The sequence below is a fragment of the Macrobrachium nipponense genome, chromosome 28, assembly GCF_015104395.2.
Source record: "Macrobrachium nipponense isolate FS-2020 chromosome 28, ASM1510439v2, whole genome shotgun sequence".
NCBI lineage: Eukaryota > Metazoa > Arthropoda > Malacostraca > Decapoda > Palaemonidae > Macrobrachium > Macrobrachium nipponense.
In genome coordinates, this window is record NC_087217.1 from 61,403,234 (window position 1) to 61,421,921 (window position 18,688).

Genomic DNA, 18,688 nt, shown 5'->3' on the forward strand with positions numbered 1-18,688 from the left:
ATTATATATTCTTCATATTACTCTTCTCAATCCTCCACCATCGCCTTCATCTACTATGAACGGAAGTGAATCTCTCATAAGCCGTCTCTCATATATGTTCAGAGTGCGTGAAGGCTCTTATAAAGGCCCTCACTTGAAAGAGCTTCACCCGAATCCGGAGAGAAGTCAGGACTTGTCTGCACAACAATAATCTTTTGGCTGATCTGGGTCAACTTTTCATCGAAAAGGAGCCTGCATTTAGCGTTTCACTTATTTTATTATTAGTATTATTTTCAATATTATTATTATTAAATACTCGCAGTGGTACGAGTCCTGAAATGGAGATTGAAATGGGGAATCGAACAGATTTCCAAAAGCTATCTGGACAGATTTATTTTTAAATATATGTATACATATACATACATAACTGTGGATGTGTTTCTCCATCATCATTATTATTATTATTATTATTATTATTATTATTATGATTATGATCATTACTATTATTATTATTATTATTATTATTATTATTATTATTATTATTATTATTATTATTATTATTATTATTCACATGAATGTAGAAATCAAATAAATACGACTGGCATTATCGTGCTTTTCAAATAAATAATAAACAGACATCATCTTTCATAGAAGTCATTTGTAGGAAAAAAATACACAAATCAATGTAGAGATTTATATTTACAAAGAGGCATTAGATAAAAATTTTACTTTGATATATGGAAGCGCACTTCACAAACACACACACACACACACACACATCTCTTTCTCTCTTTTATACGCAATGATCAGACCGACCAGGAAATTCTTTACCAATATCTCCTCTACAGTCTATGACTGTATTTGACGACTCTAAAGGGAAAGAAAGTATTATTATGCGGAAAAATAATTCTTACTTAAAACTATAAGTTTACTGGCCCCGTTTCGGAGCATACGCAATCAACGTGAACACATTCTATAAATAATGATATGTAGATATGGCATGAAATCTGAAAACGCTACGAAGTAGTTACTGAATTATGTCTTTCGTATTTCAGATTGTCTTATTTTCTTATTTTTAGAATGGATGGTAAATTAATTTTTTGATATCTTTAAGAGAAATGACTACTTAATTTACTTAAATGTAAAATTATGAGATTATTTAGTATATATGTATATATATAAATATATATATATATATATATATATATATATATCATATCATATATATATATATAATTAAGAATTTAAGAGAATAAACGTTAATTTTTATCTCTCGACATTTTGATGGAATGTGTATCAAGACTTTCGAAATAATATTTACTTACTCATATAGGACACTCTCAGTGAATAAATTATTAAGTGCCATAGAAATAGACACTATTTCAGCATATATACACCACTTCAGTAAACAAACCCTTTGGGGTTTTAGAAAGACAGTATTTCAGTAAACAAACAGTATTTCAGTAAACTTTATATACACCAGTAAACACTCTTTATATACACTATTTCAGTAAGCAAACTTTGTGGTATAAGGTAACTAACTATTTCATCATATGCCCAATTTTCTGGCTTATAAACAATATTCCAGTATACTGACAGCCTTACACTTGAAATACAAAACTCTAAAAGGGCACTAGGCCTACCTACCGGAACTGATGCAGTAAGGCAGGTAAAAGAGGCTCCAGGTACCTCCTTCCTGGCAGTAGTTGATGACGGTAGAGTTTCCTCCGTGAAACTGCCCGTTGCAGCGGTACTCGATGGCAGTGCCCCAGGTGACCAACCCGGTGTAATTGTAGGTGATGTTCCCGTAGACGTAATGAGGTTCCTCTAGGCACACTGGGTGTTAACGTTAGAGAGGGCTATGAAGGTCATGAACTGATAGAATATATATAAATGAATAAACAAAATGAAGAGGAGCATATATTTAAGAGGAATGAATAAATAAAGAGTAATAAATTTGATTAATGTGCAATTCGGAAAACTCGAATAATTAAAGTTATGGCAACAATAATAATGATAATTGAAACACCACAACTCTGGTAGATTCACATCAACCGTGCATTTGACGTCTAGGCCAGTCCCATACGGCGCTCCTGATTCGCTGTTGATATGCCAATCACAGGGCTGGAAACTCTCAGTCTCTCGAGAGAGTTCACATAGGCAGGATGTATGTTCCAGCTCTCCTGAAAGATGCCCTCTCATTGGCTTATCAACAGCCAATCAGGAGCGTCGTAAGGTTACTGGCCTAGACATCAAATGCACGGCTGATGTGAATCTACTACAGCAACAATGTCATATATATATATATATATATATATATATAGATACATATATATATATATACATATATATATATATATATATATATATATGATATCTCTATATATATATATATATATATATATGGGTGTGTGTAATAAAGTTATATATATATATATATATATATAATATATATATAGTATATATAAATACAGTATATATATTTGCGTACAGACACACACACACACACACACCTTATAATATATATATATATATATATATATATCTATAGTATACTATATATATTATATACATATATACTATATATATATATATTAATATATATATATATTATACAACGAATCACTATTTCAATAAAAATAAACGTTGTAAGTTGAGAACTCAAGGGTCAACCGATGTGGACAAAATTTTAATTCCTTTCATTCCCATGGCATTTGATTCTCCTTTTTCCTCTGTGTTCCACAAGACATTCAACATTGGTGCCTGTACCTAAGCAGCCTATCTCGGTCTTTTCTCTCCATAAAACAACAACAACAACTACAACAACAACGGTAAAAATAATACTGATAATGATAAATCCTTGGTAGTTCGTTTTTTAAATATATAACCTTTGGAATAGAAAATGACTACTAAGCGTAAGACTATAATTAAAAAGTAAATAAATAAATGAATAAATAATATAATTTACAACCATGGCAAACAGTATATTATAGTGGAGCGTAATTTGTGTTAAACATTTGCCAGAATTCTCTGATTTCTCTTTGTTATATTTTATAAACTGTAGTGAATTCCGTACCCAATAAATTTGCATAATGACGGCATCACTCTTCGTGGCATTATTACGAAATAAAATAAAGTAAACGTGAACACTGAATACAGTATATATTGCATTTTCTCGGCAGCTAATACGTAATCATCTGATAACTTCAGAACTGCAGTTCAACCAAAATATTGTTTTTTTTATTATTTTTAACTTGCATTTTAAAAATTTACTTACATTTTTGTTTATTTATTAATTTGCCTGCTTTTCTAACAGCTGATATCCTCTTTCCGTATCTCCCATGACCTTCTGTTACTTCTTTCGAAAGAAAATCATATTTTTTGGAAACTTGAATATCAAGTCAGTCATGGTCCCTTTGGAGGGGTTACATGAACAGGGTTCATCTTCTAAATAATAATAATAATAATAATAATAATAATAATAATAATAATAATAATAATAATAATAATAATAATAATAATAATAATAATAATAATAATAATAATAATAATAATAATAATAATGTGGCGCCGTGGAGGAGTTGGTTAGGTCTCAATAGACTTAAGTCAAGTTAAGCAACATTGGGCTGGTCAGTCGTTGGATGGGTGACCGCTCTCCTCGGCGTTGATTCCTTGGGAAAGGATCTTTACCATAATTTCCTCAGTCTACTCAGCTGTAAATGAGTACCTATCCCTGATGGGGTAGGGTCCAGCTATGGGTTAAATAGCAAAACTCAGCAATGATGGAAAGAAATGAAGGAATAAACGACAACGACGTAAATGGAACCTCTGGCAACAGAGGAGCTTCGTCCGGCAACCAGGTATTCAACCCAATTGAAGGGGAAGACGGTCAGGTACTTGGAGGTCGTCATCCAGCAACTGATCACCACAATGAAAGTAATCAACAGCCTGAGATTGGAGCTACAGAGGCAAAAGGAAGAAATGGACAAGAGAAGAAAATAAGGAAATATGGAGATGCTACATCAGAAGCAACCCGACGGAGAGAGGATATAGAAGAAGATTGATCAACATCTGGAATGAGAGGAATAACACCCCCCAAACAGAGCAGAGCTGGCAGACCAAGTAAGGACATAAAGCAAAAGAACTGGCTCTCCCCAACAGAAAGAGAAGAACTGGAAAGGGAAATGTCACACGACAACGAATTACACGAAGACCAACTGAGAGACGATGCCACAGAAAGACGACAGGGAGGGTAGAAGTATCAAACAAACGACACACGAAGAAACACCGACGAAGTAACAGAGAGGACGGAATGGGTTAGAAAAGATTAGACAAGGAATGGATTAGGCAGGCCAGATACGGAGAGAACAAGATCCCCTCCATGAAAGCCTACAACACCAAAGAAATTAAGGGAGAAAACAAGTGAGGTCAATGAAATAATGGGCCTAATACACACCACCAGTATCACAGAAACAAATAACTTGACATATGCAGGAGCAAGATTAGTAGCAGAACTGATGGGGATTCGAACACCAACACCACCGTCACAACCAACCCAACAGAAACCAAAACAGCAACCTCCTTGGAAAAGGCGCCTGGAAAAGCAAATCATGGTGATGAGATCTGACTTGAGTAAACTGAAAGAGATGGCAGAAAAAAGGCTAAGAAGCAAGAAAACAAGGGAGGAACTCAACGAGAAATACAAAGTACAAGAGAGGGGACTAAACAACACAATAGAAGATGTAAAACAGAGGCTTAAGGCCAAAGCACACAAGATCCAACGGTACATGAACAGGAATAAGGGATACCAACAGAACAAACTATTCGGAACCAACCAGAAAGACTATACAGCCAACTAAGAGGGGAAGACAACCACCCAGAAATTCCTGAAGCCGAACCAAGTAAGAGACTCTGGGAAAACATATGGAGCAATCCGGTATCACACAACAAACATGCAACATGGCTCCAGGAAGTCAAGGAAGAAGAAACAGGGAGAATAAAACAAAGATTCACAGAGATCACGACAGACACAGTCAGACACCCAAACTAAAGAACAGCCAAACTGGAAAGCCCCAGGTCCCGATGAAGTCCATGGATACTGGCTCAAAAACTTCAAGGCCCTACACCCACGAATAGCAGAACAACTCCAGCATTGTATCTCAAATCACCAAGCACCCAAATGGATGACCACAGGAAGAACATCCTTAGTACAAAAAGACAAGAGTAAGGGAAATATAGCCAGTAACTACAGGCCTATCACCTGCCTACCAATAATGTGGAAGTTACTAACAGGTATCATCAGTGAAAGGCTATACAACTACCTAGAGGAGACAAACACCATCCCCTACCAACAGAAAGGCTGCAGAAGGAAGTGTAGGGGCACAAAAGACCAGCTCCTGATAAGACAAAATGGTAATGAAGAACAGTAGGAGAAGGAAAACCAACCTAAGCATGGCATGGATAGACTATAAGAAAGCCTTCGACATGATACCACACACATGGCTAATAGAATGCCTGAAAATATATGGGGCAGAGGAAAATACCATCAGCTTCCTCAAAAATACAATGCGCAACTGGAATACAATACTTACAAGCTCTGGAATAAGACTAGCAGAGGTTAATATCAGGAGAGGGATCTTCCAGGGCGACTCACTGTCCCCACTACTCTTCGTAGTAGCCATGATTCCCATGACAAAAGTACTACAGAAGATGGATGCCGGTACCAACTCAAGAAAAGAGGCAACAAAATCAACCATCTGATGTTCATGGACGACATCAAGCTGTATGGTAAGAGCATCAAGGAAATAGATACCCTAATCCAGACTGTAAGGATTGTATCTGGGGACATCAGAATGGAGTTTGGAATAGAAAAATGCGCCTTAGTCAACATACAAAAAGGCAAAGTAACGAGAACTGAAGGGATAAAGCTACCAGATGGGAGCAACATCAAACACATAGATGAGACAGGATACAAATACCTGGGAATAATGGAAGGAGGAGATATAAAACACCAAGAGATGAAGGACACGATCAGGAAAGAATATATGCAGAGACTCAAGGCGATACTCAAGTCAAAACTCAACGCCGGAAATATGATAAAGCCATAAACACATGGGCAGTGCCAGTAATCAGATACAGCGCAGGAATAGTGGAATGGACGAAGGCAGAACTCCGCAGCATAGATCAGAAAACCAGGAAACAAATGACAATACACAAAGCACTACACCCAAGAGCAAATACGGACAGACTATACATAACACGAAAGGAAGGAGGGAGAGGACTACTAAGTATAGAGGACTGCGTCAACATTGAAAACAGAGCACTGGGGCAATATCTGAAAACCAGTGAAGACGAGTGGCTAAAGAGTGCATGGGAAGAAGGACTAATAAAAGTAGACGAAGACCCAGAAATATACAGAGACAGGAGAAAGACAGAAAGAACAGAGGACTGGCACAACAAACCAATGCACGGACAATACATGAGACAGACTAAAGAACTAGCCAGCGATGACAATTGGCAATGGCTACAGAGGGGAGAGCTAAAGAAGGAAACTGAAGGAATGATAACAGCGGCACAAGATCAGGCCCTAAGAACCAGATATTTTCAAAGTACGATAGACGGAAATAACATCTCTCCCATATGTAGGAAGTGCAATACGAAAAATGAAACCATAAACCACATAGCAAGTGAATGCCCGGCACTTGCACAGAACCAGTACAAAAAGAGGCATGATTCAGTGGCAAAAGCCCTCCACTGGAGCCTGTGCAAGAAACATCAGCTACCTTGCAGTAATAAGTGGTACGAGCACCAACCTGAGGGAGTGATAGAAAACGATCAGGCAAAGATCCTCTGGACTATGGTATCAGAACGGATAGGGTGGATACGTGCAAATAGACCCGACGTGACGTTGATTGACAAAGTCAAGAAGAAAGTATCACTCATATTGATGTCGCAATACCATGGGACAACAGAGTTGAAGAGAAAGATAGGGAAAAAATGGATAAGTATCAAGATCTGAAAATAGAAATAAGAAGAATATGGGATATGCCAGTGGAAATCGTACCCATAATCATAGGAGCACTAGGCACGATCCCAAGATCCCTGAAAAGGAATCTAGAAAAACTAGAGGCTGAAGTAGCTCCAGGTCTCATGCAGAAGAGTGTGATCCTAGAAACGGCACACATAGTAAGAAAAGTGATGGACTCCTAAGGAGGCAGGATGCAACCCGGAACCCCACACTATAAACCACCCAGTCGAATTGGAGGACTGTGATAGAGCAAAAAACAAAAAAAAAAAAAAAAAAAAAAAAAAATAATAATAATAATATAATAATAATAATAATGCAAACAAACCATGGTCAAACAAAACCCTCAGATCAGGAATGACTGAATTGAATACCTATTGACCTTAGGCCAAAGACTAAGCACAAGGAGGACCCATGAGGTCATTCAGCACTGCGACGGAAACTGACAGTAAAAGGTTTGAAAAGTGTAACAGGAGGAAAACCCCACAGTTGCACTATGAATCAATATTAGGAGAGGGTGGAAAGCAACATATAAGATATTATGAAAGGAGGTACAGTAAAAGGGACGAAAGGGGTTGCTTGCAGCTAGGGGCCGAGGGGACGCTGCAAGGAACCTGAAGTAATGTGTAGTGCACTGACGGAACTAATCTCCCTCTCGCCTCCCTCTACCGGGAGATTTGGAAGGATACGTCTATTACCATTCAAGCAGACGAAGGTAGGATCCAGTTGCGTCCAGCCAGTTTCTGTACGAGTGACGGTCGTGTAGACTTCACCGTTGGGGAAGCGCATATCTCCCGGGCACGTGTAATTGACAGAGGATCCTACCGGGTAAGGGGGCATTGTTGCAATGAAGCTGCCAGGGGGTGAGGTGGGCACAGGCGGTAGGTCATCTGAGGAAAAACAGAATTTGGATTTTAGTGCCGTAGGAAAACCTAAACTTCGTGAGTTGAAAAACTGATTAAAACTAAATAAACCCTTAATCAAATTTTATTATAGTAGTCCAGTTGATTTTTTTACTATATTTCCAAAAATTAGTCATTTCTGTATAGCTTTGAATTATTTTTTGTATCTTCTCCTTTTGTATTTAGGGGACAAAGTTCTGGGCTAATCAGTTTTGTTGTGAATGCCCATTTGATGACCGCTTTCATAGACATTCCTAAGGGTACAAGAAAACATGAAGGGAGAGTTGTCTAAATTTTGCAGATTTTTTGGTCACTAAAGCAGGCAGAAGTTTTGGTACAAAGATATGTTTCACCAACTCCAATAAATAACAAGTTCTCATCAGCAATACTTCTTGCCAGAGGTATCTGCGGTAAGGTCCAATTTCCGTCTGAACACTTCGTCTGTTGGACGGCCGTGTAATCGGGAAACAAGTAGCCACTATCCGCGACGAACTCGACCACCGTATCCCAGTAAGCATACTGAGACTTATTATTGGTCGTGAAGGCTACGTCTGGCACTGCAGTCAAACAAACTGTTGGGAGGAACGGGAAAGACCTTGTCATGTCACTGAGAAATATGCGGCGGATAATAATGGCTCAGTTCCAAAGCTCTTGAGTGTTATGACAAGCAAGTTACGACAAAATTAGTCACAAGAAACGTACTGTTCAGGCAAACGAATTCTGGATCTAGTTCCGGCGTCCATCCCGTGGGGCCGCAGGTGACGGTGAAGTGTCGTACACCTAGAGGCGACATCTGGTCATCCCTGCAGGTGTAGTTGACGACGGAGCCATCCCAGAAGTTTACTTCCGAAGTCACCAATGTTGCTTGGAAAGGTGCCAGGGGAGGGGGGGAAGGGGCGGCTGTTTAGGTGAAGCATAGGAGAATTATGCGTCGCGAAAGAACCTCACACAAGGAAAGTTAATAATTATAGTTAGGTGCGATTGTCTTTCCGTATCCTAATGTCACTCAAATGTTACCATTAGCACTGTCTTAATAGGTTAATTATGACGTTAGAAATATAAATAGAAACGTTTTTAAAGTCACTACGCAACCAGGTTTGCATTCATTGAAGACTTCTTGCTTTTCGTTTCATTACTGACACATTTTGTTTGAGAGTTCAGATAATAGTTACAGTATCCTTCTATGCAAGAGACCCTCAATTGCTTCACGTATTGAAAATGATGAAACTAGGAAACAAAACTGATGATTAAAGAGTTCTACAAAAAGAATCAGACATCTCGTACAATGTTTTTCAGCTTCCAAGGTAAAATTATTTTGCCATCCCTTTAGAATATAGGACAAAAAAAGTAATGCTGATGCGCAGGAAAAGGGAATTATAAGAAAAAGTGAGAAAACTCAGTATAAGATCAATTCGCATAATGCAGTGATTTTATTAAACAAAACATGTCTCAAAAAGGGTCTTTTTCCTTCTATTATTATAATATAATAATAATAATAATAATAATAATAATAATAATAATAATAATAATAATAATAATAATAATAAATAATAATAATAATTAATAATAATAATAATAATATCTTGGGAGTAGACCCTCTTTTAAACAAGTCATGTTAAAAAGGACTGCTACATCAGCTCCATTAATTTTGTATAGAGTCTTCTCTATTCCCTTTATCAAGGATTTCTGAGAAATCCTTGATAAGGAGAATAGAGAAGACTCTATACAAAATTAATGGAGCTGATGCAGCAATCCTTTTTAATAATAATAATGACAATAACATTAATAATAATAATAAGTATCAAGACCTGAAAATAGAAATAAGAAGGATATGTGATATGCCAGTAGAAATTGTACCCGTAATCATAGGAACACTAGGCACGATCCCAAGATCCCTGATAAGGAGTCTGGAAAAACTAGAGGCTGAAGTAGCTCCAGCACTCATGCAGAAGAGTGTAACCCTAGAAATGGCGCACATCGTTAGAAAAGTGACGGACTCCTAAGGAATGGCAGGTATGACAACAACCCAGAACCCACCCCACACTATAAGTACCACCCAGTCGAATTGGAGGACTGTGATAGAAAAAAAAAAAAATTATAATAATAATAATAATAATAATAATACCAGAGTTTGCTTACGTTTCCTGCAGACGAATGCATTCAAGTCAATTGGAGTCCACAATCCATCTGCCTGACAAGTTATATTCCAAGTCGAGGTGAAATTCCCAAAAACTAATGTATCCGGGCAACCGTAAGTGAACTGTGATGCCAAAAAAAAAAAAAGGAAAATACGTATAATCAATTTCTTGGTATATGAAAACCGAGTGATATACATTTCTTGCTGATGCAAATATAATCAGACTGCACATTATGGAGACATTTTTTTAAGGAGTAAGTCATGTCATGCATGTTGAAATCTATATATCTAAATACTGTTTTTTGTTAATAAAATTTCCGCATATCTATAAAAAGAATTGTAATATCTATTTGAAAGGTGTTCGGTAGCTCTGTTTTTCTTTCTAAGAAACGTTTTATTGCATCACATACGAAACGTGTTAACGGTTACTGATTTTCTCAGTTTCATAATTTACAAAGAAAAAAAAAAGTAAAAGTTTGAGAATTCACTTGCTTGGGTTCCAGCCGTGCGATTAACTCCATCCCATGTAGTGGTGATCAGGCCAGAGGTAGCTGGTGGATCGTCGAGACAATCTATTTGAGAGAGAGAGAGAGAGAGAGAGAGAGAGAGAGAGAGAGAGAGAGAGAGAGAGAGAGAGAGAGAGAGAGAGAGTCAATAATTTCACGGAAAAACAGAAAATGGGTCTGGTGAACTCGCAAACTACAATTAATTATGTAAAACTCACAATCGAAATTGTAAATTAGTACAATTGGGGAATATGCTTCCGATTGATCTATGGTGAATAAAACTGAAGTTACAACATCTAGGTTATTGACGGCTGAATACGAAACTAAAAAAAAATAAATGAAAATGAAAAGGATTTTCTTACAAGAAATATATATATATACATATATTTATACATATATATATATATATACATATATATATATATATATATATATATATATATATATATCTACATTACATATATACATATATATATGTGTATATAATATATATATATATATATATATATTATATATATATATATATATACATATATATATATATATATATATATATATATATATATATATCTACATTACATATATACATATATATATGTTTATATATATATATATATATAATATATCATATATATATATCTATCTACATTACATATATATAATATATATATATATATATATATATTATATATATATATATATAAATGTGTGTATGTACAATCAAACCTATCTAGTTTTCATTAAATGTAACACACCTGCGTCATAGAAGAAAAAAGGAGTTTGGGAATTAAATATCAAATACATACGGCTTAAATGCTGACATGAGGGCAAAATAACGCTTGATAAGATACAAATGCTCCTATGAACATATTTCATATCACACGACAAGACGAGATTTGGGAGCGTCTTACACATGACGCAGTTGATAACTGGGCCATCTGGACTCCACCAAACATTCCGAGTCGTCGCTAGGGTCGGGTCTTTCATGCAGGTCGCTGTAGTCGTATTCCTTAGGGCGGGGTTATCCTGAAGAAACATGGAAGGGGAAGTTAAGAAGACGGAAACGATTAAAATAGCGTTTTTGAGCAATCTGCTGTTTTACACATCCTGCACATCCGTAAACCACCATCTGGTCACATTCCAAATGGAAAATGGTGAAAAATATATGTAATTAATTACTTATTCATTCATTTATTTGGGTGAAAGTAAACGGATAAAAACAATTTATGACAGAAGTGATAAAGTGGAATGCATTTAAGTGTAAAAGAGGATGCATGATACAGAAGGTAATTTGTAAAGAGGATTATTGTAGAAGAGGATGTGTGATACAGAAGATAATTTGTAAAGAAGGATTATGAAGAATTATTGTAGAAGAGGATGTATGATACAGAAGGTAATTTGTATAGAGGATTATAAGTTTTTATGATGAACGTAGACATGGAGGGGAGAGTGACACTAGTGAGACTTTCAAAGTATTTGTAAGCGAAAAAAGCCGAAATCTAATTTGTGCAAAGGTAAGTCTGTTTGAGTAAAGGGAAGAATGTGGAAAACGGAACCAGCTGATGGTGAAAGAAGACTTTAGGTCACAAAACAGTTGAAGCAAAGAAGGTTTTTGCTCAAGACTATGAAGAGGAAGAGCATGTTCACTACAGCAAATGCTGAAATGCAAGGAAGGATTGTTGAGCCAAATCCTTCATGGAGATGTAGTGTGGTTGTTGATTGCGGTTGAGATGGATCGTTTTTGAGATTGGTTTGCTAATGCGTATAAATTTGAATACGTGAAGTTTGGATGCAAAAAGTGTATATATCATTTGGAAGTGGAGAGAGAGAGAGAGAGAGAGAGAGAGAGAGAGAGAGAGAGAGAGAGAGAGAGAGAGAGAGAGAGAGTATGGACGAGAAGAGGTACTAAACAGAATGGCATGGAGAATCAGTATAAGATAAAAGTAAGTCGTGTCAGATAGTAGGGCTGGTTGACGAGTTGATTCTTCCTTGGATTCTCTACTATCTTTTATAAGAGAGAGAGAGAGAGAGAGAGAGAGAGAGAGAGAGAGAGAGAGGTAAAACTTTCAATAATGACACACTGAACGCATCACAGTGGGTCCAATTTCTCACCACTGTTGGGGGAAGGTAGTATCCTGCTTGGCAAGTGTAGTTTATCGTAGCATTGAGGGCATCTGAAGTATAAACTTCCATCGTCACGTTCGTTCCGAGTGCTGGAGGAGGATCTGTGCAGGCTGGAAGAACATTTAAAAGTTTTGGGAATCAACGTAGTAACACAGATGCATGCTGAAACAAATGAAAAGACACTGGAACCTACTATAGTAGATTCACATCAACCGTGCATTTGACGTCTGGGCCCGTCCCTTACGACGCTCCTGATTGGCTGTTGATGAACCAATCACAGGGCTGGAAACTCAGTCTCTCTCGAGAGTTCACATGGGCAGGATGTGTGTTCTACCTCTCCTGAGGTATACGTTTGAAAGACGTATCCCTCAGGAGAGGAGGAACACACATCCTGCCTATGTGAACTGAGAGTTTCCAGCACTGTAACTGGCTCATCAATAGCCAATCAGGAGCGTCGTAAGGGACTGGCCTAGACATTAAATGCACGGTTGATGTGAATCTACTGTGGCACCGAATGCACACACGAACACAAAATTCCAGGCTCCATTCACGGCCCGTTGGCTTATCATGCTAACTTACACCTATATCTCACGTCCCTGCTCTGACTTACTTCATTACTTCAACCGTAATACTATCCAACTGGCATGGAGACAACATTATCTTGTCTGAGATCCACTTCTACCAGAAGAGCAGTCACTCTCAGTTCTACATATTCTAACGCAGGCTTCAGCACCATTACAGAAACTTCTAATCTCTATCTTTATTTGGAATAAGAGACATCCTCATAACCCTCCACACTGGATCCATTTCAGTTCTATCGCACGCTGCCTCTAGGCCTATAAATGCCCCTTACGGCAATTTCTTTAATTGAACGCAGACTGCTCATTTCCTCTCAATCTACCTGTTTCACATTTTCCAAAAGTATACTGGTGTAATGTTATGCTTTTTTTAGTCCAAATGTATACTACTTGGGTAATTTTATGCCCTTTTAGCCTTTCATTTTACCTGTCACCCTTCTTCTCTTACAAAAGAGCTATGCCGTCCTACCCTTCCCATTGGAACCTTCTACTCATCCAGATATACCTTACACACCCTGGTCCACCGCTTAGTTATCCTTTCACCTCCACACTTACGAATGTCACCTGTAATTCTATCATATATTGTCTCTTTTTCTATTCTTCCAACGATTTAATTGTTCCCCTACATCCACAAATTTCATATATATCAGCCCCGTACCCAGAGTTTTTTTTTTTGGGGGGGGTGGGTTCTTTTTTCCCAAAACTCGACTTTTTCTTATATAAATGTCATTGTATATATAGGTATATATCATATTCCTATTATCACTCTTGTATTTCCTACTACTAAAGAATGACGTTAATGTTTAATAACAAAATTTTTATAAAAAAGACTTGACAAAAAACCAAAAGATTATTATCTATTACTTTGTAAGTACAGTTCAATGAAAAGGATAGTCACAGAAAATATGGACTTCCAAAAATATATATTTTTTTTGTGGGGGTGGGGGGGTCGTTCGACCCCCCGACAACCCCTTGGTTCAGGCCTGCTAAAGCATGTTCTAATTTGCACTAACCCAGTCATATACGCCCCTATTGCATTCTACATTCGAAACGCTCATGCCATCGAAACAAGTTAGAATTCTCTTCACGAAGGCTCAAGCCAATCATATCTCTTATCATTACACCCACCAACACATAAACAGATCTCTCTGCACTAATATCCCTCTAATAAAACTTCTTTATATGCACTCATAGTGTTAAATAGGATTTATACCCAAGTATTCATTGTAACCCACACTTCTCTCTCTCTCTTTCAATCGTCTTTCACAACAATATACCTTCAGTTCGTGTGTTTCTTAAAGAATTTTATTCCTTAAGTTAGTTTTTTTTCTTAAAGAATTTTATACCTTCAGTTCGTGTTTTTTCTTAAAGAATTGTATTCCTTCAGTTCGTGTTTTTCTTAAAGAATTTTATTCCTTCAGTTAGTGTTTTTCTTAAAGAATTTAATTCCTTCAGTTCGTGTTTTTCTTAAAGAATTTTATTCCTTCAGTTCGTGTTTTTCTTAAAGAATTTTATTCCTTCAGTTCGTGTTTTTCTTAAAGAATTGTATTCCTTCAGTTCGTGTTTTTCTTAAAGAATTTTATTCCTTCGGTTCGTGTTTTTCATAATTTTATTCCTTCAGTTCGTGTTTTTCTTAAAGATTTTAATTCCTTCAGTTCGTGTTTTTCTTAAAGATTTTAATTCCTTCAGTTCGTGTTTTTCTTAAAGAATTTAATTTCTTCAGTTCGTGTTTTTCGTAAAGAATGTTATACTTGCACGCCTGTCTCCTATCTTAATGCTGTATCTTACCTTTAATTCTTAATGCCGTATCTTACCTTCATAACATGAATTTTGAAGTGGCCACCCCTGCGGAGTGCACTCAACTGTAAAGTTAGAGACGCCAAAAGCAATTCGATAGTCCTCTAAGCAACTGGCAAAGGCGAGGTCACCCACCCGCCAAGTGATCGATGTGTTCCAGTTCGTTGTCGCAGATGATATGTTGATTGCTTCGTGACAAACTGTTGAAGAGAGAGAGAGAGAGAGAGAGAGAGAGAGAGAGATTTATATATAAGCCATCGGCAACCTCAAGAGAAATTATATTATCACAATTGAGTATCAAACAGCTGGAGAAGATTGGCTGTCTGTAACTGAATTAATCATTATACAATATCATGGGTTGGGTGGGTGGGGGGGGTGTGGGGGGGGGGGGATTTTGGATAACGAAGCGGTCACAATTTCTGACGTAAGAGCTACAATGGAAATTTATCCTCGAGTACCAAGTTTTATTGCAAGAAGTGATATATATATATATAGATATATAATATTTATATATATATATATATATATATATAATATATATATAGAATATATTAAGGTTTATATAACTATATAAATTTATTAATTACATTTAAATATATGTATACATAAATATAAGTTTAAATGTGTATATATAAATATATACTATATACACATATACGTATTTACACACATATACGCATGTGTGTGTTTAGAGAGAGAGAGAGAGAGAGAGAGAGAGAGACAGACAGACAGACAGACAGAGACAGAGAGAGAGAGAGAATTCTCCCCTACCGTTGCATGGACGGACAAAGTCAGGCTGAAATGCGTACACTCCAGGAGACACCTGGAGGCACTTAACTATCTGCGTCGTGTTCCCGTCATCCGTCGCCATTCCTGGCGGGCAGTCGTAAGGGACGACGCCGTTGAGCCACCGTGACGTGACGTTCGGCGTCAAGGTCACGTTTGGCGGCGCTGGCGGGAACTCCGAGAGACAAACTGCGGAAGAGATCGTCGTGAATAAAATGAAATTCTCTTCGTTAGTATCGTTGACGGTAATTGCATCTTCTACCTGCTTTTGTTTTCCCCTCGTTTCAAACAGGAATAGACTACATGAAGGCATTTGATTCTACGTCCCAACAGTTCTCTATTCAAAAATATTTCCTCTTGCTTTTGGTTTCAACATTTTTCGGCCCGCGTACCCTCTTGCACACTGCGTTTTGTGTGGTCCTAGAGCCCGTTTGAGCCTTCCAATCTGTGGTCACAATTCCTCCCCCCTGAAACTCAGAAATTAACCACTTTGGGGGGAATTCCCCCCTGGTTGAAAACCACTGACCCTAGAAATTTCCAGTTCAGTCAATTAGAATTTTTTAAAAATATACATGGTTTTGGGCTGGTAATTGTAATTTAAATTAATCACTACTTTATCTGAATGAATATGGTTTAGGGAGTTCATCCTTCCATTAGCCTACAAAGGACGAATGGTACAGAGACTGTTTTTAACAAGGTTTCTGATTCAAGAAAGTAAATCTCTTAATATAGGCTCCATATAGACGATGCAACTCTCCGAATGATTAAGTAACAAAAAGAATTCATTTCTGTAAGTTCAATAGTAACTATCAACGCTATCAATTGAAGGGGAAAAATATAATCATAGGATATGAAAATAAAAAAATATTTAGCAGCTTTTCATACTTTAGCTACATGTATTATATAAATACATTCATGCATTTATACATACATCCATATACCTAAGAATATGTATATATATATATATATATACATATATGTATTTATGTATAATATATGTATATATATAATATCTATGTATTATATATATATATATATATATATATATATATATATATATATATATATATATAATTTAATGACAAGCTTCTTAGTGTCTTCTTTTTCTATTCTATGATGCCATTCATTTCATTCAGCAGGTAACGTCAGCAGTTACTCTTGAAACTCAGAACCGAATCCTTTTCAATTTAATTCGGGTTTTAACTCGATATGTAACCACCTTTGCGGATGTGTTTAGTACAACTAGCCCATTGTGGATTACCGTGAAAAAATATAAACAAAAGACTGTCAATATCATAAAGATATCGACCCCCACAAGAAACATTAGTCCTAGATAACGAACCACAAAAACCTTTGGGGGTCACTATGTAGGAAAGATCCTACAAAATACGTAATTGTGTGTGGGATACTTACAATTAGCCGGTGCACAGTACATAATCCCAGACCATCCGCCAAGCTGACCATGGCAGGTGGAGACCTGTAGCGTCAGGTGAGCCTCACCCGCATATGTGTCAGGTGCACACCTGCCGGGTGAATGATTAACATTTATTCATGTAAATGAGATTTAATATTTTTTGTAATAAAAGATAAAGAAATAAATTAGCATATCTTAGTGCTCCACAATATTTTGCGCTTATTTTATCGTTCATTAGTATATTATCAGCTAGCCAAATTGTTATTTCATACAGTCTTGCGTTACATAATTATTTTTCTTTTAAACAATACGCGTTCGTTTTTGCAAAAAATTCTTCTTTAACAAAAAGCTGAAATTAACAAATCCAATTTCTCTTTTATGCCTCTGGTTGTGAATGCAGTTTTTTTATAAATATTCTATGTTTGTATATAAAATATAGAATATTATATATATATAAATATACATATACATATAAATGTACGTGTGTATGTATTTATATATACATACACACATACTTATTATACTTATATATATATATATATATATATATATATATATCTATATATATATATATATATTCATATAAAATGTATGTGTATGTATTTATATATACTACATACACACATACTTATATACTACTTATATATATATATATATATATATATATATATATATATATATACAGAAATATAGACACACACAGATATATTACATATATATATATATATATATATATATATATATATATATATATATATATATATATACATAGAAAGCTTCATCACAATTTTTCCGCACACATGCGCAAGATATTTTTTTCCTATCACACTAATTCAAGCAACAAGCAAGACGCCTCATTGATTTACGTATCATCGGATCATCATCAGAGACTCATCGAAAACTTACGTATAATTAACTTTGGTCCTGAGGGCTCGGGTGACTCCATCCCAGGTCGAATTCCTGGAGATACCGGACGGAGGAGGGTCGCGCCGGCAATCTTCAAGGACAGAAAGTGAAATTTAATTTTTTATTTTATAATATTGAAGTGGAGTCAGCAGAAAATCTAAGAAAGATAAATTACAAAAAGCATTATGGAGCAGGATTATAATTAAAAAGATATTTACGTTTATTATGCATACAGGGTTTTTCGAAATTAGACGCCCCCCCCCCCCCCCCCGCTACAGCATAAACTAAAATTGATATGGACAAAAACAAAAGTAATTCAGAACAGGTTTTTATTTAAGTTTCTCTCTGGGTATTTAATATTCTGTGTGGCCTCCATCTGCCTGTACCACAGCCTGCAAATCGCAAAACCTGAAACTCAAACTCCATTTCCCAGAGCACTTCGGTCACATCTCTTCACAGGTCGTCGAGGCTTGGTATACGATCATAGTTCACTGTGCGCGCTTCAACACGATCTTTTAAGATACTACCAATGTTT

General features: G+C 36.3%; 1 protein-coding gene across 1 annotated transcript in view; it reads right to left on the bottom strand.

Moving 5' to 3' along the window:
- Positions 1 to 1,275: 1,275 nt before the first annotated feature.
- LOC135201218 (uncharacterized) overlaps positions 1,276 to 18,688 on the bottom strand; it is a 53,053-nt gene continuing 35,640 nt past the window's right edge. Inside the window, exons 18-29 of the mRNA XM_064230095.1 lie at positions 18,154 to 18,244; positions 17,247 to 17,356; positions 15,819 to 16,022; positions 15,065 to 15,247; positions 12,661 to 12,782; positions 11,460 to 11,574; positions 10,535 to 10,614; positions 10,045 to 10,165; positions 8,608 to 8,805; positions 8,295 to 8,477; positions 7,702 to 7,893; positions 1,276 to 1,815 (exon numbers count right to left, since the gene is read on the bottom strand). Coding sequence (XP_064086165.1) covers positions 1,619 to 1,815; positions 7,702 to 7,893; positions 8,295 to 8,477; positions 8,608 to 8,805; positions 10,045 to 10,165; positions 10,535 to 10,614; positions 11,460 to 11,574; positions 12,661 to 12,782; positions 15,065 to 15,247; positions 15,819 to 16,022; positions 17,247 to 17,356; positions 18,154 to 18,244 — 1,796 coding nt within the window. The 3' untranslated portion in view covers positions 1,276 to 1,618. The remainder of the gene's footprint in view (positions 1,816 to 7,701; positions 7,894 to 8,294; positions 8,478 to 8,607; positions 8,806 to 10,044; positions 10,166 to 10,534; positions 10,615 to 11,459; positions 11,575 to 12,660; positions 12,783 to 15,064; positions 15,248 to 15,818; positions 16,023 to 17,246; positions 17,357 to 18,153; positions 18,245 to 18,688) is intronic.